Source organism: Phoca vitulina, unplaced genomic scaffold, assembly GCF_004348235.1.
Source record: "Phoca vitulina isolate PV1807 unplaced genomic scaffold, GSC_HSeal_1.0 scaffold37, whole genome shotgun sequence".
Taxonomy (NCBI): Eukaryota; Metazoa; Chordata; class Mammalia; order Carnivora; family Phocidae; genus Phoca; species Phoca vitulina.
In genome coordinates, this window is record NW_022589740.1 from 2,754,572 (window position 1) to 2,779,614 (window position 25,043).

The 25,043-nt window shown below is 44.4% G+C and overlaps 1 protein-coding gene across 2 annotated transcripts in view; it reads right to left on the reverse strand.

Moving 5' to 3' along the window:
* The window catches only part of SPTLC1 (serine palmitoyltransferase long chain base subunit 1), a 55,903-nt gene extending 31,347 nt beyond the window's left edge, over window positions 1-24,556 (reverse strand). For both annotated transcript variants that reach the window (XM_032427513.1, XM_032427512.1), the window contains exons 1-6: window positions 24,451-24,556; window positions 21,625-21,732; window positions 19,842-19,936; window positions 7,826-7,919; window positions 7,201-7,273; window positions 243-375 (exon numbers count right to left, since the gene is read on the reverse strand). In XM_032427513.1, coding sequence (XP_032283404.1) covers window positions 243-375; window positions 7,201-7,273; window positions 7,826-7,919; window positions 19,842-19,936; window positions 21,625-21,732; window positions 24,451-24,507 — 560 coding nt within the window. In that variant the 5' untranslated portion in view covers window positions 24,508-24,556. The remainder of the gene's footprint in view (window positions 1-242; window positions 376-7,200; window positions 7,274-7,825; window positions 7,920-19,841; window positions 19,937-21,624; window positions 21,733-24,450) is intronic.
* Between the last annotated feature and the right edge of the window lie 487 nt (window positions 24,557-25,043).

A 25,043-nucleotide genomic window follows, 5' to 3' on the forward strand; every position in this document is an offset into this window, starting at 1 on the left:
GGGTAGGTTTGGCTTTCCCAACATCAATAAATAAAACCAATTAAAAAAAAAATACTTCAGGCGTCTTTCTAGTGACGGTCTCATCAATGCTGCATAATTACTTCATGGAAGTTACTATGTACTTCTTTAAACAGAAAGTCAGTACTACCTAAGGTAGACAACCTCTAACAAAGGAATTCTCCAGGAAGATCGCCATTACGCCCAGAGGAACTGTGATCAGACATGCAGGTGGAGCTACTCACACGAACACCAGGTCCCCCCTCTTAGAGTAGGCGGGGATAGCGCTGGCGATGGTGGCAAACCCATACGAGTAGATAATGGCTTCTTCTGTCTTCATAAACTTCGCTAGGCGGTCTTCCAAATCCAAGTGCACATCTATAATAAGACGTAAACGGTTAAAACATCTTCTAATTCTTTTTCTTTAAATAAAGAATAAAGAAAATAATGTAAGCAGTTTAGTTAGTATTACTGTCACTTTATGGCCAAAATAAAATTGTTTTGAGTTATCAATTATATGAGATCTGTTTAGATGATTCTCGGCCAAAATGATTTCTCAAACCTGTGAATGGAATCAGCTACTCCTCTGTCCATACAGTGTGTTAGTGGGGCAGCTCCAATTCTGGGTTTTGCTTCTACGTCACTCTAGCATGGCAATACAAGGCCCAGTGACTTCACCTGCTTTAACTTCCCTCAACCAACCACACCAAGGCGTCACCAATGTGTGACACATTAATTTATTAAAGCCTTTTTGCATTCTAGCAGAAGGTACCACACCAGACATGAAGACAACTGTTAGCCAACTCTTAAGAGGAAAACGACGAGTAAAAGAACCCCACATACTCTGCACCAAGCCGGTGCTCCCTTCTCTGATAGCTGTCCAGCACACACCTGTGCACCTGCTCACTCGGCAGCACTGACTTTTCTGTCTGAATTTCTTTTTAAGTGTACTGGGGACTTCAAATGTACAGTACAAGGAGAAACGCAGTATTTTACAGAAGCCCCTTGGGAAGAATGCTGATGTAACAGCGGGAATAGATTGTGCCCGTTAACCTGGTACGTCTCCTTCTCCTATCGTGGTTCCTTACTGCTGCTCACCTTCCCAGGCTCAGCCACGAGGCTGCGTGCCCTGGCAGGGAGGGCCCAGCAATGTCTAGAATAAACAGTGCACAGACCACCTTTGAACCTGAAAACTTCAAAGTGGTCCTAAAATGAGGCATTACCCAGGAGAGAAGAGGACTTTTATTTTATTTATTTATTTTTAAAGGTTTTATTTATTTATTTGACAGAGAGACACAGTGAGAGCAGGATCACAAGCAGGGGGAGAGGGAGAGGGAGAAACAGGCTTCCCGCTGAGCAGGGAGCCCGACGTGGGGCTCGATCCCAGGACCCTGGGAACATGACCTGAGCCGAGGGCAGACGCTTAACGACTGAGTCACCCAGGCACCCCGAGAAGAGGACTTTTCAAACTTCCTTTAGCTCTTTTCACTACAGCAGGACCTAAATCAGATTTCTGCCACATGCCCTGTCAAGGGTCAGGGAAGCATATACATAAAGTGGGCTTTAGTTTATTTTCTGGGTATTGCTGCTCAATTCTCGGATTCCTCACTACAGGTCTCCTGCCATCAAACTGGGGTTTAGCTTAGTTTGCCACCTCTCACTTGGTGGTTAGTTCCCACCCGTGCCCTCAGTTCACAACCAAGTGCTCTCAGTCTTCGGTCAGAAATCACGGTGCACGTGTTGTACTTCTGAGTGTAGAAGGGGCCAGCAGACCGCAGGCTCGACTTGGCCTCGTCCCTCCGGGCTTGGAGTTCCGGAGTTCTCCTATGCTAGCTGCTACCTGCCTCTCTCAGCTATGTCGCTTTGTCAGGTGGCACAAACCTGGTCTTTCTCCCTGACCCTGTGCTTATCAGACTACCTGTCTTTACGTGACAGTCACTGCATGTTTGCTTAATAAATGACTAACTGAGAACATTACTGGACTTCCCTCATCTAACTACTTCCTACAATATATTTTTAACAAGTCCATTCTTCTATTATTACTTGATCGGAATGGGATAAAGAGTTCATTTTCACAATCCTCCAAGACGCGTATACATAAAAGACCAAACATGCTTCTTCCTATTTATAGTTAAAAATGTACACCAACATAATCGATTACAAAAAGCACAGGAAGTGCCATTTGATTTCCATTCCCGAAAGGTCATAGTCATTGTACAGAATGACATCGACATTAAATAAGGATGGGATTTTATAGTAACAAAGTTAAGATGGCTACATCCCATTTGATCAAAATGGTATCAAAGGGGTGCTCAGGTCTTCAAGCATCAGACCTGCGACATCACCAGCACAGAGGACATGACCCTGACCCTGACTGCCCGCCCTCTGCCACATGCTGCCAGTGACAGGTTTCGGGGAAAACCACCACACGCTGGAGAACTGGGCACCTCCCACGCTGAGCAAGGAGCGCCTGCCCCTTCCTTAGAGCGCTACAGGCAAGTCCCCATCACCCCCACTTCTGATCGGAATGAGGGCAGGTCCCCCTTCTACAAATGACAATGTGGCCTCTAAATCAGGACTATCTACCCCAAATCTCCATGATTTAGCTAGCAGACGGACAATCCGAGCCCCAGAACTGCTCTCATCCAGTATCTCCATTTCAAAAACAAAATACGTGCTATGGACACAAACTATTTTTGCCAACTACGAAAAAGATTTTAAATCATTCTGTAGACTCCACTTTAAAGGGCTCATTTTTTTCACTGATGAGCGATGAGAAAGTAAAACAATCTTGGCTTAATTTCAGGGCTTTAGCGTTAGTTACCCAGTTGATGAAAATTGCATGCTTGAAACATTCTCATGGTTGTACATACTCATAACTGTTTTTACATCACTGCCATACAGTGGTTAAGAAGAATCTACAGTAAGTCAAATGACTTACTGATTGTTGCCTTTCCCAAAAGTTTAACAAAGACTGGCTTTTTTTCTCCTCGTACCTGAAGACACTGGGTTTTAGCTGAAGGCAGCCTTGCAAAGCAGGTTTTGTGACAGGTAGATATGGAGAGCTGCATAACTTCTCCTGATGTGTGATAGCTACTCTGTGCAATGAAAAAACTCTCAACCCAAGGGAAGGGGAGGCAGCAAAGAGAAAAAGTGCCAGGCCATGTTCTCCTGCTTCTGATGTCTGTCTTCTATAGAGACGATCTGTTCCACCGACTGGTGCCACAGATTCGCACGGAGTCCAAGTGAAGCACCACATCCTATGATTCACTGCTAGGAACAAACTGTAGGGGAGAGGTCACGGAGGGAGGTTTCCCTCCCAGCCATCGCTGCCCTTTCTTGCACCTGTTCTCTAACCAGAACCTAAAAGAAGGGATTCAAGGCCGGTACAGGATGTCTGGCACCCAGGATGGGGCCTGGCCACGGCAGTCATCGCAGGGGGTTCCAGATCTGGCCTCCCGCCTCACCAGGTGTGGACCAGGGCAGGCCTGAAACTGCTCCGTGCCTCTCAGGTCCTTCCTCTGTCAAACAGGTAACAGTCAGACCATTCTCAAAGGATTGTTACCAGAACGACACAAGTCAATGCCTATGAAACACTCAGAGTAACGTCTGGCATGGAAAAACCAATACACCGTTTAAGTGTTTGTACAATTAAATCAGTATTTGTAGAATAAAAGAAAAGGTTTTCTTTTAAAAGGAAAAAAGCAGTTACATTATTTTCTAATTAAGTTGTCTAAATCCCAGATATTTAAGAACTTTATATTACAGTAACTTGTTCATTCAGCTTCCCATTTATATATCTCCTCTTTTATTCTGCTAAGAGGTATTTTGGCTTTCTTGGTTGTCTTCCAAATGAAAGACTATAAAAGAGTCAACTTTAGAACAGTTTAAAAACAACAACTACATTTTTTATTAAGGCTTCTATATTTTGTGTTATATACTGTTTTCTTTTTAATCCCTCGAGACTCGGACAACTTTTCTTAAAAGTACCAATAATATCACTTATGCACTCATTAGAACATAAATACAGGGCTGAATGTTTTCCGAAATGTTTTTAAGTGCAGCATCTTATGTGATTCTTGCCAAAATGCTGTAAGCTGTGCAAACAAGGACTGTCCCCCTCCTACACTGCAAAAACAATCCCATGACCGGTAAGTAGTGGCAGATCTAGGACCTTTATGACCAAACGTTCTTCCTAATAAAATATGCAGTCATGATTCAGTTGACTGCTCTAAAAGAAAGAATATATTTTGAAAAATAAACAACTGAACAATTTACTTTTTACTAATCGCTCTTGAACACAATTAAATGCCACTATCCCTCACCATGAAATCCTGCCACTGACTAAATTCTGATTTAGTTTAAGAACAAGAAGTCAAGTAGGCATTGTATATGCAAAGTGCATCCTGGGAAACCAGTGATAAACCTCAAGCAAAAGAGATCTGAATGTATTCAAAGAAAACAAAGAAGTTGGATTAGAGAAAGCATCAAAGTGCATAGAGGAAAGTACGCTCTCTAACCTGACAAATCCACTCGCTCCGTTCTCAAACACACATTCTAACAATAAAATGAGACGGTGGAAAAACTCCTAACCATATAGTCCTTACAAGATTATCAGAAGAACTTGTGGATTTCTACTTACCAAAGGCAGGAGAACATTCAGCCTAAGAAACTAGACAAATTTTAACTCAACCATTGTTTGACGACTTCTGTATTAATCATCTAATGTCATTTAATATGTTACTACGAAATAATAAAAAAGAGAACATTTTAATAAAGAAATTTACTTTTACTAGTGATTTACATTCATTTTTGAAAAGTTGAGAAAAGAGCTAAATAAGGAAGTATTTTCATCTTTGAAAATAGATGCCTGAATGTTACTCCCAGAAAAAAAAAGATGAAATTAAAAATAACCTTTTGGGGGGGCCTTTGGATGGCTCAGTTGGTTGAGCATCTGACTTTTGATTTCGACTCAGCTCATGAACTCAAGGTCATGAGACTGAGTCCCGCGTCAGGCTCTGCACTCAGTGAGGAGTCTGTTTAAGACCCCTGAAAATCCAAATCCAATTTAAATTTCAAACAAACTCACTCCAACAGCAAGGTACAGAATACATGTGGGCTATGCTACCATTTTTTAAAAAATAGATGGAAAATGTATGTATGGAAGCGTTTTCATTTGCTGAAGAAAGTCTCTGGAAGAATTAATAAGGAACTACTGATAGCAGCTGTCTTTTTTTTGGGGGGGGTGCGATAATGGTGGAGGAGGAGACAACTTTCATTCTCTATACTCTCTAACCTTCCAAAGCTTATATCATGGGCTGAATTATTCAGTCAAGAATATTAACTTAAAAACCATTAACTAAAGGCCTCACATCTGGAAGCACACAACAACCTATTATTGCATATTATATTCCAGGGGATCCAAACAGAAAGCTGACTGGGTTATTTTACCAGATCTGGGAAAACTGGTTTTGAAGAGTTGAAACTTTTCTTTTCATGACTTGATTTAGCAAAAAATCTGCTATCTGTTTTCTCAAATTAACTCCCAAGCAGGAGCCAAGGCCACACATGAAAATAAAATCCCCTAGAAAGAAAAGCTTTTAAGAGAGTTATTTTTTTTAACCCCAGCAAGCAAATCATAGAAAGTCTTGATCGGATTACAACAAACAACCCATAAAAAAATGTCTTTCCTAGCTTTCTAATACTATGTATCTAGGATATAATTCCTTACTAATAAAAACTAAGCAAACAACCCATGTTTGCACTAGACTGAGGCAAAGAGGAAGACTGATTGGTGCTCTGTAAGTCTTTGATCCTGCCATTAAGACTGGCAGTCAGGATACTTGGCTTCTAGTTATAAGGCTGAAATTAATGAGCTGTGTGACCGTGAGGAAGTCACATAATCTCTCTGAACTTTCTATGCTGCCTCTGAAGGGCTGGGATGCTGGAACACAAGATATTTCAGATCCTTTCCAGCTTAAAAGGCTTGGACACCTACTCTGTTGTCGGTTTCCAATACAAATAATTTAACTACTAAGCTAGCTAAGGAATAAAGAAAGGTGCTCCCTTAAATAAAAACACCTTAACTGTTTAAGCGAAACACACACACACAAAGGCCTAGAAATGGAAACTCGAACAGAAGACAGAAGAGACTTCCCTGGACTCTATTTTCCCCACATGCTGACATGTGTAAGCCAGAAAGTTATTTCCAGGAATACATTCATTTGAACAATTATTTAACAACATTTTCTCTGAGGACTCTTTGTTAGGGACTTTGTAGTGTTTGAAACCACACTCATCCTAATATGTAGTTGGAAATCAATGACCCTTCCTCTTCATTCCAGAAAGAAAAGAGCTACATTATGAATCCTTCGCCCACCCCCTACCCCCATCTGTTCTGGTCTTCCTTCCTGTGGGAGGTGGCTGCCCAGCTGAAGCCATCTCCCAGTCTACTCAGTGAGGCTTGACCCAGGTTCTGGGCTCCCCAAGAGAATGTGGGCAGTGATGTGCAACGCCCCCTGCCTGCCTCAAGGGGTACTACGGCCATGCACGCCTGCTCCCCCCAACACTTGCCACCTGGCTGCACCCTCGCGGACAAGGACAGTGCCCTCAGCACTAGAGGAAGGGGACGGGGAGGAACCAGGTTCCTGCAGAACTATGAAGAGTGGAGCCACCTGCAACGGGACCCTTCCCCTTCCAACACTCATGCGCGACAGAAACAAACCAGGTCTCCTCGTACTACTCTCCTTGGGGAGCCTACCAACAGCAGCTCAGGCTCCGCCCTACTGACATGGTGCCCCCGAGGCTGCAAGGCCTTTCCTCCATGAGCGACATCCAGTCCCGGACTGCTGCACCTCACACAAAAAGCACTCACCCACTCCACATCACAATTAATCAAGGTTATCTTTTCCAAGGAGTTTTGAAATCAAATTGAATCTATCCTTAAAAGCAGTTAAGTAGGGGCGCCTGGGTGGTTCAGTCGTTAAGCATCTGCCTTCAGCTCAGGTCATGATCCTGGTGTCCTGGGATCGAGCTCCGCATCGGGCTCCCTGCTCCGCAGGAAGCCTGCTTCTCCCTCTGCCACTCCCCCTTCTTGTGTTCCCTCTCTCGCTGTCTCTCTCTCTCTGTGTCAAATAAATAAATAAACTCTTTAAAAAAAAAAAAAAGCAGTTAAGCAGTTTGAAAAAGACAGCAGAAACATACCAAACGTGCCATAAAATCCTCTAGGTCCACAAGTCCCCACGCCATACTTCTTTAGAGATGCCAAAGCTGCTGCCTTTGTGGAAAAAAATTCAGGTCTTTAATAATTTATCTTTCAGGGTTCAAAACTGACATTTCCTATTCTTTAACACCCCCCCCCCCCCAACTACTTTCCTTCCTCAGAACCGTGGCAATTCTAACAGGATATAAAAAGCAGACACATGTAAAGATTTAGGGACAGAACTTCAAACATGGAAAAGTTGTATTAGTTTAATTATCCAAACGTGGTTAACTCAAGGCCTTTATGATTTTTGGTATTTCCGGGCATAAGTCTTTCCTCAGAACGGTTCACTGGCTCACAACCTCCCAGGAGACAGAGCAATTTCCTAGGCACACCTCCGACTATTACCTGGGGCTGGCTCACACGGGTCTCTGGATGTCACCGCTGCTAAGACACACCAGACATCCTGATTGCCCACCCTTTGTCGAAACCCTGCTCACAGCTCTGCCAAGAAAGAGTAATGGCAAATGGCCAGCAGACAGAGCCCTTTCCGATGTTCTGCATTTGTCTTTTATCTCGTGCCCAGTTTCATAAGTAATCATGCTGTCTTCGGTAGGTGTTACTTACCTTGACCCGAGGGTTATCCAACAATCCCAGAAAATTAAATGAGGCAAAGTTGACACATTTTTTTCCATTCACCACAATGTTGTGGCTGGGAGGGCTGGGGAAAGAGAGGAGAGTGGTATATTTGAGCGACACAGAAGTGACGTCACTCTACCCTAGTTGCACACCAGTCACTAGCTCTCTATTCTAACTAACTGACTGATTATTTTAAAGATTTATTTATTTCTAGAGAGAGAGTGTGAGTGCACACACGGGAACAGGGGGAGGGGCAGAGGGAGAGAGAGAATCTCAAGCAGACTTGGAACTGAGCGCGGAGCCCGCCATGGGGCTCGATCTCATGACCCTGAAGCCATGACCAGAGCCTTAATCAAAAGAGTCAGCCGCTTAACCGACAGAGTCACCCAGGGGCCCCTCTTATTTCTAAAATGTAAAATTAGAAAGTGGTATATTACAAATCAGTCACTAATTCTATTCTTATTAGGCTAACTTGCAGTACTCAAAAAAAAAAAAAAAGTGAGCTAAAATTCCAACACAGATAAATGGCAAATCTTTTATTTGGTTTTAAAACTCATTAAGAAAGAAGTAGCTGCAGTAGTTAAAGAGTCTGCCTTCGGCTCAGGTCATGATCCCAGGGTCCTGGGATCGAGCCCTGCAACGGGCTCCCTGCTCCACAGGAAGCCTGCTTCTCCCTCTCCCACTCCCCCTGCTTGTGTTCCCTCTCTCGCTGTGTCTCTGTCAAATAAATAAATAAAAAAATAAAATTAAAAAAAAGAAAGTAGCAGCTAAATGAAGTGAAATACCTTGGGGGAAAAAATCTGGAATAAGACAAACAGGAAGGAAATATAAAAACATCAAGATCAAAAGCAAGAATGGGCAGAACAAGTTATGGCTTTACAGTTAAGTAGTTTACAAATACATGTTAACTATAGAAAGACACCACAGCAGTCAGTGGGATGTTTCCCAGGTCTAGTTAGTGCTGGAATACTACGTTAAGAGGGATCCCTCCCCCTATCCCCGGGGAGAAACAAAGAAACAAGGTGGCCAGCAGCACGGGAGCCCAGGTCTCAGCTGGGCTGGGAGGAGACGGGCTCTTTAGATGACCAAGTGCTCTGCTGACAATACTCCCAGAGGCCAGACTGCAAAACCACGGGGCCAAACCGCAGGTCACGAGCTAGTGGGGCCAACTGGTCACGACCAGCCTCTTCTAGCTGAAGGAAGCCGTGAGAGAGTGGCTCAGAGACCAGCAGAGCGCCCGGCACAGGGCACAGGGCAAGGGCTGTGGCACGAAGCTGCTTCCCGCGTCCCCCGTGCTGCTGTGCCCACGGGCCGCTCTGGAGGACGCACTGCGGCCAGAGAAGGCTGGGCAACCCTGCTCTCGGGACCGGCTCACAGAACTGGTTTTCGAGCAGAGAAACAGAAGATGCTGGGAAACCCAGGAAGGAAGAGAATGACCACCAGAAGCAGGTGGACCTGTATAGAAGGCAGGGGGACTGCCGGAAAAAAACATGGGCTGCAGTGAGGCAGGCAGACCCCACCCGCACTATGGCTCCTCCTGGCTTCAGGAGCTCGGGGAACCTCCCTGGCTCTGTGAGTCTCTGCTTCTTCATCTACGCAGTCAGGACAGAACCCATCTCTCAGGGTGAATTGCTATAAAAGTGCGTGGTCCATAAGAGGTGCTCTCTAAATATTCCTTCCTTCTTCCCTATGGCCTCAAGGGCTTCTTCTCCCCCCAAACACCTGCCCTGATTCTGAATCCACCATGTCAGTTTCCTACCTCTCGGGCCTTCATAAGTGTCCCGATCCTCCTGGTATGGAGGTGCTGGTGCTCACAAAAGATGAAAAAACAAAGCCCTTGGAGACAAGTCTGTACTAAGGTTACTGCTGGAAAAGTCAAGGCCATTCTACAAAAACTAATAGGCAGAGAAATCAAACCATCAAGAAAAAATACGCCCAAAGCCCCTGACCACAGCTGATAAGCTGTCAAGAGGCATCATGACGTAGGAGTACAGGGATCTTGCTTCTGTCGGCACTTGGAGCAGGGAAGGAAGGCAGTTCCTAGCAGAAACGGAAGGTTCACACGTGAGCTCTGCGCAGGCTTGCAGGTATGTCACACCCAGCACTTACACACACGGGAGGCCGGAGCACAGGACCCTTCAGAGTCTCTCGCAGAAGCAAAGAAAGCCAACCTACAAAGACAACTCCATAATCAAGGCATCAGAGGACTAGAAGGACGGAAAATAAAACCCTTTCCAATCAAAAGCCACCACCTCACTATTAGTGAGAGTCAGTAATTATAAAGTGAACTTAAAAATAAGGAGGACAGTGTTTTTAACAGGAGACTAGGATTACAGAACCGCATTAACAATGGTTTGGGTACCGTGTGAGACCAGGCACTTAGAGCAATGAAAGACTCTAGAACTCAAGAGAACCGTGTGTATACAAATGCCTGGAAAATGATAGCAGGTGCCCCACAAACTACCAAATCACACACATTTCTTTTTCTATGGAAAAAAATAAAGTTGGATAAATATGTACAAAGGTGAATTCTAGACATATTAAAAACCTAGAAGATATTTTGAAAGAGATAACAAAAGAAAATGTGGAAAAATGTCCTTGTGACACCTTGGAGTATAGAAATGATTTCTAAACAAGTCCCTCCACACACAAAGAGCGAGACCAAAATGGATGAATAGGAGTCAAAATTAAGAATTTTGGTTGGGGCGCCCGGTGGCTCAGTTGATTAAGCATCCGACTCCTGATCTCAGCTCAGGTCTTGATCTCAGAGTTGTGAGTTCAAGCCCTGTGTTGGGCTCCACACTGGGTGTGGAGCCTACTTAAAAAAAAAAAAGAAGAGAATTTTGGTTCAGTGATGACACCACAGACAAAGCTAACAGATGGGTGATATTTACTGTACTTCACTGAATCTAAGATGCCATCACTGTTTTTTAGCTACAACTAAGGAAGGAAAACAGTGCCAATGAAAACATAATGATGTTTTCTTGTGATCTTACAATTTTTGAGTTTACACTTAATTAGAAGTTCTATTAGGTATGCTTAGACACAGATTTCCGTTACACTACGTCTGCACGTCTAAAAGGGAAAACATAACATAAATCAGTCAACACATCCCTAACCTCTTGACCCGAGTCTCGACTGTTTTCTCCCTGCTGCTAAGTCACGGATTTCACAGGTGTTCCTACAATATTCTCCTCCCTGCTGTCAGGAGTACCCCATGTCGTGTAGGAGGATGCTCCCCCATCACCTCTGAGGTTACCTGACAGGTTAGTGTCCCCCATGCCTCAAGTTTTGATGCTGGAATTTTCCCACTGGACTAAAATCATCTTTCCCCCGATCGACTCACATTTCTAAAAGTAAGCTATAATTATCCATTGGCAGCAGCAGTTTGACAAAGGCTGTTCAAAGCCTCAGTCACTGCAGCCTCTGTTCACTGGCTCGGAGGAGTGTGGCCCTCTCTCCTGCCACCCACCGATCTACCTGACAGCAGTGTTCATAACTCTACTGAAGTGCTGGCAGTAAGCACAGCAATGACCAACTCATGGAGAAATGGGCAAGGACCCCCCGCCGACAATGGCTCTCAGCAACCCTAAGGCTCATCCCCATTTCAGAGATCTTAAAATAGGAAAAACAAGAACGTGTGTCTTAAAATTAACGTACAGAGTATCGTATTGAAAACAGACCCAGATGAAAGTCTACATGGTACGTGGGATTCTTGCTAATCAAAAAACACGCTAAGAATCCAGTAAAAAAAAAGAGGTAAAAGACGTGAAGAAGCATTCACAGAGGGGAAAACCCCAGCAGCTAGTAAGCAGATGAAATGATACTCAAAGGCTCAGATAATCAGAAAAATACAAAATAAAACAATGTTGCCAAGCAGGGCTATGGGGAAACTGGTCCCCATATCCTAACTCAGGGGAACGGAGATGCGTGGATCACCAGGTAGAGAAGCCCCACAGGGAAATCAGACAGGCGTGTGTCAGAACCCCAGGCCTGGCTCCAGAGAGCTCATGCAGCTGTGCAAGGGGCCAGCAATCACCAGATTTTGTACTGCAGTGGGGAGGGGGACAGCTTAGGTATCCACCATGAGGAAAGCAGCTAAGTACACTATGGAATCCTACATAGCAGTCAGAAGGAATGAACAAGAAGTACATCCAGTCCTCCCACTTCTTCTGTTTGCCCCGCTTTGAGATTTCTTCATTATCACTTAACACCAGCTAACATTCTACTTACTTCACTCTTGGCTTGTCTTGTCGCAGAAGAACTAAGACTTTGATTTACTGTATGTGCTCAGCACATTCCTAGATCACAATGGGCACGCAAACATATGTTCAAAAAAATGAGTGTGAATTAAAAAATCACAATGAAGTCTGGAGCACAAAATTAAAAAAATACATTCATAAACCATTAAGATGTGGTTTCAAAGGTATTGTGACAATTGACACTGGGAAACCTCACTGAAGCAGACTCGGGGTGCTGGAGGGGAGGCTAACGGGGGAGCAGCTTGGCTCAATGTCAGGCACAAGGAAGAACTGGGGATTACAGGCCCCTCACAGGGAAGGAATCTTCAATTACAGGCCCCAACTGGGAGAGATGGACACTGCATCTCCTACAAGAGATCCACCACCCCTGCGACTCAGCCTGTAACAAACCCTCACTGCCCTGAAATCTTGCTTTTCTCCAATAAACTTTCATTAAAACAACCCCTCTCAACAGCCTCTTCCTTCTCCAGAAAATAACATTCTTCTCCCTTGTTTGTTGGACTTGCCTATGGTTTAGCCATAACTTGCTGGTCCCAAATTGCAATTTTTATTCCCAAATAAACCCATTTTTGTTGGTTAAAACAACTATTTTTAAGGTTAACAATACATGAATAAAAATAATAAAACATATCATCTTAATAATTTAGAAATATATGACATCAAATGATGAATGAAAGCTTGGTGGAAGTATTTCAGTGGGGGGGCTGAGTGGGGGGTGGGGGGAGGATGAAAGGAGGCAACGGATAAAGCACCCAGGAGCAGAGTGCTGCGTTGTGTGGGCGCCAACCGGAGCAGGACGGAGGACAGGGTCAGCATCTGTGTCCATAAGAAAGGCCCCACGTGGAGAAACCAAGACGGAGCCTCAGCTGAGTCAGAAGACAAGCCTCTGGCAAAGCTGAGTGAGCGAGGGGACGCAAACGCACACTGCCCGCGGGGGAAACGCGACCCCGCAGATGTGCCGTCATACACGTGTGTACCTAAAGGGGGTATGTTTTACACCTGCAGACCAACAGAGTCCTAGAATCTGCTTCAGGCCAATACATTCAAAAACAGTAAGAAGAAATGAACAATTACTAAACGACAGTAACTAAAACTTACTCAAGAAGGACACCCGAACAGCTTGAAGAACTCACTGAAGACATGAAGTTCAGGACGAAAAATCGAGGCTCGAAAGAACCGACAACACAACAAATGCAGACTTGTTAGAAGGCGGAGGAGGGTCAGTAAAGTGTCCTCCAGACCGAGAAAGCACTTCAACACTGAAAACCGAAGCCAGCCACTCCATCGTGTTGACGGAGCTTTGTTCGGGGTAACTTACCGACGGGGTGATGAAGCAGCAGGGCAGTGCGCAGCCTCCTCGGCCCCCATCCTCGGCCCCCACCCTCAGCCCCCACCCCGGGCCCCCACTCTCGGCCCAGTCCAGGTGAGCCTAACCCCTGGCTTTTACGGAGCACAGGGTATGGGGGTGAGGTCACAGGGTAGTTATCTAAAGTGGGGCCTTCTGCACGCCAGTCATCTTGACCAGTTACCTAAAGTGCCTTCTTTAGGGAAGATCAGAACAAGCCCTCCCTCCTTCTGGTCAGGGCACACATTAACCTTCACGGGGCTGGATCACAGAGCCATGAGGGAGGTCACTGCACAGGCAGGACGAAGATGGAGGGCCAGAGGCAGAGTCAGTGTTGCCAGCATGCCTATGATATGGTGGCTAAGAAAAGGGTTAAGACCAATTATATCTGATACCCGAACTGGACCAGGCACAGTAAGGGAAAAGAAACAAAACTCACGCTTCAACATACAGGTTAAGAATCCCAAACATTAGCAAAACAAACCAGCAATGTATAAAAACTAACCAAACAGGGGCGCCTGGATGGCTCAGTCGTTAAGCGTCTGCCTTCGGCTCAGGTCATGATCCCAGGGTCCTGGGATCGAGCCCCACATTGGGCTCCCTGCTCGCCGGGAAGCCTGCTTCTCCCTCTCCCACTCCCTCTGCTTGTGTTCCTGCTCTCGCTCTCTCTCTCTGTCAAATAAATAAAATCTTTTAAAAAAAACCAAACAACTAACCAAACAGCCTTATTCCAAGAATGTAAGAACTATTTATTAACAGGAAAACCTACCAGTGGCTTCTGGTAAACAAAACAGAATGAAGGAAAAACCCATCAACCTCTGGTCCCTTCTAATGGGACATAAAATGCCTCCAAGGTGTAAATATCTGATGCTCCTAAGACCAGGATGCAAGGAGAGATGACAGTTAACAAATGGACAAGTTGTATTTGAGAAGTCAGAGACCAGAGAGAAAGGTGCACATGAGCCGGCAGTGGGCAGCTCAGCCCCAACTCCTGGAAAACGACCCCACGCTAGGGGAACGGCTCCCTCTGAGCTTGGGGACAGCCTGGAACCCTTCTTGTAAGCAGCAGCCATTCACTCAGATCCCCTTCCTGCTCTGCAGAAAGACAGGAGACTTACTCTCTGGAAAAGCCTGAATATAAACTCAAAGTCCTAAGGACAGCTGAGGGATGGGGCCATGCTGAAAACAGGAATCAAATATAAATCTACCTAATGAAAAATGGGACACTGAGCCCTGCTCCTGGAAGGAGTAAATCTTCGTAATCTTGGATTAGGGAAGGATTTTAAGATCTAATACAAAAGCACAAGCAACAAAAGAACAAAACAGATAAACTGGACTTCATTAAAATTAGAAACATTTGCGCTTCGAAGTACACTGTCAGAGAAGTGACAAACCCACAAAATGGGGGAAAATATTTGCATGTCATATATCTGATAAGGGACTGGTATCCAAAATATACAAAGAACTCTTATAACTCAATGATAAAAAGGCAAATAACCCAATTAAAAAATGGGCAAATGATTTAAGTAGGTTAATCTCCAGAAAAGACATATAAATGGCCAATTAATACATGAAAAGATGCTCAACATCATTAATCATAGGGAAATGCAAATCCCAACCACAGGGGGATTATCACTTCTCATCTAGCAGGATGGCTACAATGAAAGACAGTAAGTGTTGGCCAAGACAGGGAGAAATTATAACTCATGCATTGCTGGTGGGAATGGAAAATGATTCACCCACTTTGTAAAACAGACTGGTGGTTCCTCCAAGTAAGTTTCCACAAACCTCAACAATTCCATTCTCAGGTGTATACTCACGAGAAATAAAAACATATGTCCACAGAAAAAATGTGTACACAGAGGCACCTGGGTGGCTTAGTCAGTTAAGCATCTGCCTGTGGCTCAGGTTTTGATCCCAGGGTCGTGGGATGGAGCCCAGTGTCGGGCTCCCTGCTCAGTGTGGAGTCTGCTTCTGCCCCTACCCCTGCTTGTATACGCGCTCTCTCTCTCAAATAAATAAAATCTTAAAAAAAAGGGTAAAATTTAAAAAAATGTGTACACAAATACCCATGGGAGTTTATGTACATACATAATTTTTCTCCTTTCATATACTCCCAAGTGAAAACAACCCTCAACGTCCATCAACTGATGAATGTACAAATAAAATGTGATATATTCAGAGTGAAATATTTTATTATTCAGCCACAAAACTGACACATGCTACTATGACACGGACAAACCTTGGAGATATGATGCTAAGTGAAAGAAATCAGACACAAAAGGCCACCTACTGCAGGATTCCTTTTATATAAAAGTCCAGAACAGCCAATGCATGGAAAGCAGATTAGCAGGTGTCAGGGGAAAGTAGCTGGGGAAAGGGGGAGGCAGGGAGTGAATGGGGGTGAGTGTGGGATTTCTTTTCGGGGTGATAAAAATATTCTGAAATTAGATGGTGGCAACGGTTGCACCACTCTATGAATATACTGAAACCCACTCAACCATGGTGAATTAAAAGAGCGAATTTCGGGGCGCCTGTGTGGCTCAGTCTGTTAAGCATCTGCCTTCGGCTCGGGTCATGATCCCAGGGTCCTGGGATCGAGCCCCACGTCGGGCTCCCTGCTCAGCGGGGAGCCTGCTTCTCCCTCTCCCACTCCCCCTGCTTGTGCTCTCTCTCTGTCATATAAATAAATAAAAATCTTAAAAAAAAAAAAAAAGCGAATTTCATGGTCTGTGGATTATATGTCAATAAGGCTGTTATTGAAAGAAAAAAATCTATCCAAGGTAAGTAAATTCAGTTACTCATGTTAACTCGGTACTGAATGAACAGCACTTTTGCATTTACTGAAAAGTAAATTTATCAACAACAGCAAAACAGGCTTCAAGATTTTTTGGTGGTTTTTGCAGACTGTTTACAAAATGCTGTTAATTACTATGAAAATATTCTATATAGTGAAAACAATATAGATGCTAAGGATCACCAGACACTGAGGTGTCTAACAGATCAATAAGAACCGATAAGACAATCACTCTAGTGTAAAAAAGTAAAATAAAAAACAATTTTAAGATGTGTAAGGTTTCAGGGCGCCCAGGTGGCTCAGTAAGTGAAGCATCTGCCTTCGGCTCAGGTCATGATCCCAGGGTCCTGGGATCGAGTCCCACATTGGGCTCCCTGCTCGGCGGGGAGTCTGCTTCTCCCGCTCCCCCTGCTTGTGCTCTCTCTCTCTAATAAATGAATAAAATCTTAAAAAAAAAAAAAAAATAGATGTGTAAGTTTTAAAAAAAATGTACCCTTCATAGCCCTTCCTCAGGAGGCTATGTGGACTCTAATGTGAGGGAGGAAGCCGGGAAAGAGGTGGCCAAGGCAGGAGAGGGACAAAGGGAATTCCTGAGCCTAGGGTGATGGGAGGGCCCGGGCCGCCCGGGGAGGCAGCTCGAGGAAGCAAGCACCAGTCAGGCCAAGGCAGGACAAAGGTTTCAGGAAGACAGGAAATGAACCCCACAGATAACGTACATGGGAACATTCTGAATGGAGACTGACGCTCCTGGAGGCAGATGACAGGATGAATTAGGTTGACTTGGAGAGCCAAGCAAGCAAGCAGGAAACAAGGAAAACAAAAGCATACAAGGGAGAAAATGTAATTACAATTGTCTACATACTGAAAAAAAAAGGTGATGCTAAGCTTAACTCATGAATGATACTAATGTGGTCACAAAAGTGTCAACACTAAATAATCCAGGGCCACCTGGTGTAGTAACAAATCTGTGCTGGGGAGAAGGGAGGAACAGGGGCCTGCGTGTGGCTTGCAGGGGATGTCCTGTCAAGGGGGCCCAGGGAGCCCCACCACAGCCGGGGGCCACAGCAGGCTGCTGCCTTTCCCAGGTCAGGGGCCGCCTTTCTCGACCGCATGAAGGCAGTGGAGGGACGACTACAGCCTGGGAGTGTGGGTGTGTTTTCAGAGAGCCAGTCCTTACCTCCTGCAATGAATGGGTAAAATTAAAACTGGAAAAGAAAGGACACCACCAAGAAATAACAGCATAAGCACATTCCTTAGAAAAATACAGGTAAATCCCAGAAACAGAAAGTGATTACTTGGAGAGTGGGAATCTGGGGTGAGGAAGGGTGGCATGGTGGGCTGCAGTCTTTCTCATAAAAACTTACAACTATGCATCATTTAAAAAACCTATCAGTATAATTTAACACAGTAACTGACTAGAGCAGAGAGATCATACCATCATCTCAACAGATACAGGAAAACATGGGATAGCATTTAACATTCTGATTTAAAAAAACTAACGAAAAAGCTCCCTTAGCAAACTGAGACTTGGTACAGGTCATCTCTCAGAGGCCACCAGGACATGGAGGCTCCTGTCACCACTCCTATGCAACTGCATGGGAGGTGTCCTAGCCAGCGCAGTAACACAGGAGCAGGAGAAACGAACACGCTCTGGTTCCCAGAGACAAATCCATTAAAAGACACACAACATCCACGTCCTGGTTGTTAAGCAGGCGTTACCATGGGCGGAAACTGATGAGGGGTAAGTGGGATCTCCCTGTATTACTTCTTACAACCACATGTGAATCTACTCTTATTTCAATGTAAAAAGTAGAGGGAAAAAAAAAAGATACGCCGTCTTTATGAAGAAAAATACAGAACTTTCCTGTAAGACACGAAAGACCACAGTGATACACCAGAGGCACACAGTGATAAGATTCAGTGTCAGCGAGATTCCAGTGAGTCCAAATCAGTGCACTGCTAGTCACAAACCCAAACTCGTTTTTCGGTCAAACTTAATCAGTTAAACTGAAACTGACACTGAAGAATAGAGCTGCAAGTAGCCCGAGCAGTTCTGAAGGACAAGGAGGTGAAGGGCTCACTCTAGTCAAGGCTTGTTCTTATGCTGTGCTATTTCTATGAAGTTCTGGCAGAGGGAGAGACAAATACGCCGACAGAGGAGAAATACAGCCAGAAACAGACCCGTTAGAAGGGCACGTAGTCTACAAAAAAAGGGAAATTTCTGTTCAGTAGGTATACAACGGACAATTCAATTAAGAATGCTGGGATAGCTGACCACCATACAGGAACAGGCACATTCGACCTCTCGGAGTAGGGAAGGACTTCTTAACCACAGCATTCATGAAGAGTAAGTCTGAGTTCAGAACCCGTAAAAATTTTGTATGACCACAGAAATCCATGGAGTGAAGAATGCAAGCTTCCCTCACATCAGACCAGAAATGGAAGGATACACTCAGGAGAATATGCCGCATCATATTTTTAGACAAAATACTGAATAATTTCATGGTGTCAGGGATATGTGTAAAAGTATAAATATAGGGGCGCCTGGGGGGCTCAGCCAGTTAAGTGTCTGACTCCTGATTTTGGCTCAGGTCACGATCACCAGGTCTTGGGTTCAAGCCCCGCATCAGGCTCTGTGCTGAGCGTGGAGCCTGCTTAGGATTCTGTCTCCCTCTTCCTCTGCCCCTGCCTGTTCTTGGGCACGCTCTCTCTCTCTCTCTCTCTCTCTCTCTCTCTCTCTCTAAGATAAATAAATAAATAAATAAATTTACAAAAAAACCCCAAACAAACGTATAAATGTAAGTGAAAGAAAGACAGCCACCAACTTCATGATAATGGTTGTCCTTTGTGGCAGATAAGAGTTACGTGGTAGATGGGAAGGCATTTCTTTAGCTATATCTGGAATGTTTTCTTTTTTTTTAAGGTAGATTTGAAATAAAGATAGCAAAATGTTAATGCCTATTTATTCTGGATGGTGGGTATACATGGGTCAGATAGTTCCTGTAAAATTAAAATACTTCTTCATTTAAGAAAGCATCTACGGTGAAGCAAAGACTAGCAACAGAAGAAGTAAACACAAAGACAGATCAGACCTTGGAAGCAGGGAGTGAGGCGGCACAAGGAAGGTCAAGTTTCAGAATTCGAACTGTGAAAGTCAAGTGCTGCTGTCTACAGCTAACCACTAAGCAGAAGTGTGAGCACACTATTAACATCTGGCTACGGAGGTAGCCCACTATGAATCTAAAATCAGTAACAATCAAGCTGAGAAAGAGCAGGAGTGCTGCTTTTCATTTCAAGTGTATCTCACTATTTGAAGTATTATCAGGAGCATGTATTATTCCGCAAAAAAAGATTTTTCTTTTCTTTGAACGGAAAAAAGGGACAAACTGCAATGCCCAAATTGGAGACTATAAAAAATATCCATACACCCTTAATAGAGAGTCATATATTGGGCACTAAAGCAGAGAGTTTCTGATCTTCAGAGACTTCTGAATATTTTATTTCTGTTATAAAAGAAATACTACATAAACCTCTGTATGGTTTGGCAAGTATACCTATAGGAAGCCAAATACAAGTCCTTCGAGAAGCAAACCACTTTACCCTGAAACAATGTTGTAGTTGAGAGCAGGATGGTCTTTCGAGATGGGAGGAACAAGAGGTTCTGGCTGCCACTCTTCAATCAATTCTTCCTTTTCCTACGGGAGAGAAGGAAATAGAATACAGCAGGGTGCTGGTCACCGGACAGCGACTGTTTGGTTCCCACACTTCCGTTACAAAGCAACCAGTAAATTGCTCATCTGTTTCTGCCACTGACCGCGTGGCAGCCCGCGAGGCCGGGGTATGTCACCCACACTGTCCACCTGTGACCATGGGCCAGAAGTCAGAAGCAACTCAAGATCCCCTGTATTCAAGGTCCGTAAAACAGAAGGGCACTGCATCTATGCTGCCAGAAGTTAAGCTTTAAAAACACAGTTTTTTTTCTTCCACAGCTTTGAGGGTAAGATGTCTGTGATTACTAAATCTTGCTAAGTTCAGCTTTCAGAGGATTACTCTAAAGTTATGTCTAGTCATTCTTTTAAAAAATGTATATATGTGTGGACTGCCAGCTTTATAAACAAAAACTCAAAATACCAGGAATGATCAACCGCTTAAAAAGCTGAGCTAGAAACCAGCCACCTGATCATTCACAAGGAGTTCTGAAATGCCAAGGGAAAAAACAGAGACAGGACCTTTGCCCTGGATGGCCCAATCTTACTACAGTGCTATCCAGAGTGTTCCATGGCACACTAATCCCACAAGGTAGTCAGGACAAAACAGTGGGGGAGGGAAGTATCTATGGTCAAGGTGAGGGCATCATTCCAAACAGAGGTTCAAATATCCACTGGCCTAGTAAAGGTTACATGACATCATACAAAAAGACATCCCCTACTCTGCTTTAGCCAGGTTTCCAAATTATATCTGCCCTAAGAACCATGTGCTTCATGTCCTTTGGGGGACACTGCCTGACCGTCTTATGATTAATATGAACGATCAGGACGGCGGCAGCCAGCCGGTGCAATGCGGGAAGTGATCGCCACACTGCTGCATTAATTCTACCCCAACTCCACGCTGTACTCAGTGATGCCTTGTGAACCAAAGTTGTACAGATTTTCATAGAAAAACCTTTCTCACAGTCACTGGTTTCTCTAAGCATCCTGGCCCAGCGCTACAGAGGCTGGACAGGGAACGGATCCGAGTGACAGAAACCACGGTGCGGTCAGAACCGCTCTTCCCTCTTGCACTGGGGCACCATTCCTAGGTGCTCCCACCGGAGTGAGAAGGATAAGCTTCTTTTCCACAAGCCCCCTCATCCTTCAGGTGAACAGGACTCCATGTGGGCAGTGCCACAGGTCCCCTAGACACTTCTGCTTCCTAAGGTTTGCCTGGCTTGGGCTGGGTCCCTTACTACAGAGAACGTATCAAAATTCAGTTTGGGGTGGGGAGGTGGGAGGATTCTTTCCAACTCCGAATTTCCTTTATGAAGAACACAGGGAAAACTTTCGTTTGGGTTTCAGAAACAGTGGTGCTCTTCCTGAGCAGCTCACGTCACCCTGTACATTGACAATCGAAACCCTGTTGCTGCCCATGCTTCCCTCCTACCGTCTGTCCCTAAGACTGCTGCTTCCCTCACAAAGTGCAGCGCTCTGTGGCAGGGTGCTCCTCTGGGTATCTGCTTTACCCCTGGCTTCCCCGTATTTTGCTTCCCTGATATTTCCTTTCCCTTGATTTTTTTACATTACAGAAAATATTTTAACATATATAGGTGAGCCACCACAAATACTTTTTGGAAATATGTAGCAACTGTAATCATACACTGAATAATGACAGAGATTTAATTTCTTACCTTGACTGTAAGGTCAGATCGTTCTTGTAATTTGTAAGTTTTAGAGAACAGAAGTCTGATTATCCAGAGAATGAGAATTCCTTCCAAAATAAGATGGTAAGCAGGAGCCTAAGAATGAGTCAAAAACCAAAAAAGAAATGAAATAAACACTTCCAAAATCTGCACATAAAAAGTAATGCATTCATATATATTGCCTCCCATGACCTTTAACCTATTACTTATTAAGATTTATTTTCAAAACTCCTTTCATTTCTACTCAGTCCTTTCCCCATTTCTAACAGTCGGCAATTTCTCTTTCACATGAAAAATCTCTAATAGCACAGCTTTAAAACCTCTATAGGAAAGAAATTTAATTCTTAAAATAAAATCGGACGCAGAATCCCAACATGTGAAACAATACCAACCATCAGATCCTTCAGATAATGTGTTTCTACTGGTGGGAAAGGGCAGTAACCAACATTTCACAGCTTTGCTAGCCTTCTACCACCCCAGTGTACCATGGATAAGTTAGGAGAGTTATCTGAAATTCAGTTTCCACAATTCTTAGAGTTTTGCACATCTTACTATATTTTCTGTATCCCTGATAAGCCTCTTTAAATCCTTCTTGGAACATGGCTGAGAAAAAAGACTTTAGAATGCCTAAAGGAATGGCAGGTTTTTTTTCCTACAGCAGTTCCCCAAAAGTATGCAGGGTGTTCCAAGTCAATAGGCAAAAAGGCACCTTACTGAAATTATCCATGCCAGGTCTTCTTCTCAACTGTACATTTCCAAGATAAAGGCTGGGCTGACTGTTCTGTTTTGCACAACTAGACACACTAAGTGCATGTGGAAGGTTGCAGATAGTGACTAAACCCCAATCAGTTACACAGTGGTCTACTCCAATAGGCTGTCACTGGAAAGTCATTTAAAGAGGTATTTAGAAATGTAAATGCAAATTATTTGCAAACATTAGACAAAAAGAAAGTGAAGGTGATTCACCATAGTTTAAAAAAAAAACTCCAGAATGTGGAGACAGGAAAACCGCAGACAAATTCATAGGTAAACTTCTAAGTCAATATACAATTATCTTTCTAACTACATACGTATGTTACATACACATACTATTATTTCTCTTTTGGGTATAAGACTCCTCAAATTCTATACACTAACTATAACTAACAAGACTAGGAATAAGAATGGAAATTTCTCTTTAAGATCATTTTTAAATATACTGATCCCCCTTGAAAATAATTCATTTAAGAATAAGGACTCTAGCCTAAATATTCTTTTGGTTTTCTTGGGACACCTGGGTGGCTCAGTTGGTTGTGCATCTGACTTTGGCTCAGGGTCATGATCCCAGGGTCCTGGGATCCAGTCCTGCGTCTAGCTCCTTGCTCAGTGGGGAGCCTGCTTGTCCCTCTGTCTGCTGCTCCCCCTGCTTGAGCTCACTCTCTCTCTCTGACAAATAAATAAAATCTTGAAGAAAAAAATATTATTTTGGTTTTCTCAATAATTGTTTTCTAGTAGGTAAGCATCTGCCCAAGTCACTAAGCATCTCCGCTCCACAATGAAATCATCCTGAGAAAAATTGAGATACTAATTGTTTAGTGAATTAATCAAAATCACAAATGCAGCTTCTTTTCCTGGAAATGTTTCATCCAAGAGAACGCCTCACTCTTGATCAGTTATGCAGTCCTCAAAAAGGAAGCAATAACGTAACATAATAAAGTTAAATTGGAAAAAAAAAAAGGAAGCAACAACATAGAACAGAAAATCGTTCACTTTTTAAAAAAACCTCAATGTCAGTGGCTCTTATCTTAGTTACTATAATTAGGCTAACATTGGCCATCACTTACACCACATCTGTTATGTCGACTGTTTTTCAGGAAGTCCTGACAGGTCTTGCAGTGGAAGACACCACCCCTGCCAGTAAGCAGCTATGTTCAGTTTTTAGAAAATTATCAAAAGAAAACTGAGATCTCCTTTAAATGAATATGAGCTCTATAAGCACAGGAATTTCTGCCTGTTTGTTCACTGCACTATCCCCAGTGTCTAGATCTGTGCTGTCCCAATACCACAGCCACCAGTTACCATGTAACTGTGTACATACATATCTGATTTAAATTTAGTTCCTCACTTGCACTAGCCCCATGTGGTTGGTTAGTGGCTACTACACTGAATAGCTCAGATACAGAACATGCAGGAAGTTCTACTGGACAGGGTAGCGAAGCTCTGTAGACACATTTCAAGTGAATGAACACTCTCTAAGACTGAAGTTCTGCTATCATATCATCTAACATACCTGAAATAGCCTTTCAAAACTCTTAACTATTCTGCCTTTAAAAATCTCTAAGAAGTGTTGTATCTTTACAAGACAGAAAACGGGACGCACGTGGGAGAATGACAAACTACTTCGTATTCCCAATTCCTCTATCGTTCGGCTTTCGTAATCCCTCGCCCCGACAAAAACAAACACCAACATACAACAAGTCTGTCCCCATTACCCGTTCCACAGTCCCAAGGACCTGAATTCCCTAGGACCTTCCCAGACTCAGATCTTCCCCTCTATTGTCACCACCCCGTTTTACCATCAGTCCCAACTCTGGTTTTTCAAGACCAGCCTCGCTCCTGCGCCCCCTCCCACCTGTTTCTTTCCTGAGCCCCAAAGGAGACCCTCGGTTCCCGCTCCGCCCGTGCCTCCCCCGCGAGCCCCTCCAGCCAGAGGAGCTGAGGGTCGGGACGTGACCCAGCCAACCCCGCCCAGGACTCAGGCCACAAATGCACCAGACCCGTCCCACCCCGGAAGGGCCTGGTGTGGTCGTGGGCCGCTCGAGCACTCAAGCTCACCTCGTAAAGCGCCTGTACCATCTCCACCAGTACCCACTGCTCCGCGACGGTCGCCATACTCAGCCACTGGAGCTCCCTTCCCGAAAGCAGGTCGCAGGTACGTCAAACAGCGCGCGGCGCAGCCCAGTGACGTCGTAGCGCCTGGGGCGGGGCTGGCGAGCGCTGGTCACCGCCTCCTGGCGCTTGCGCGCTGGAGGAAGGCGGGAGGCCGGGGCCTCAGAGACCTGGCGGCCGCGAGGGGTGGGAACAAGTGTTCCTCTGCAGCCGTGCTGTGCCAGGACCCGTGCCAGGCTCTCGGGAGGGAGGGGTTAATAATAAATGGCCCCTGCCCTGGGCCGGTAGTGTTCTGTAATCACAGACGTGCTCTTTACTACTAAATGACAGAAGTAACCCCGGAATGTATTATCCTAAAAAATACAGAAATAGAAATAAAAGTAGCCTCTTCTATAGCACTTGCGATGTGTTCTGCATAGACCAACGCTTGGCGGGAATTAAGTCATACGGCAGTTTGGTGTGGAATCTTCTGGAACCTTTGTAGGCTCGTGCAAACGTGGTGTGCACACGCTTCCTCGGACGCGACGTGTTAGATCCAA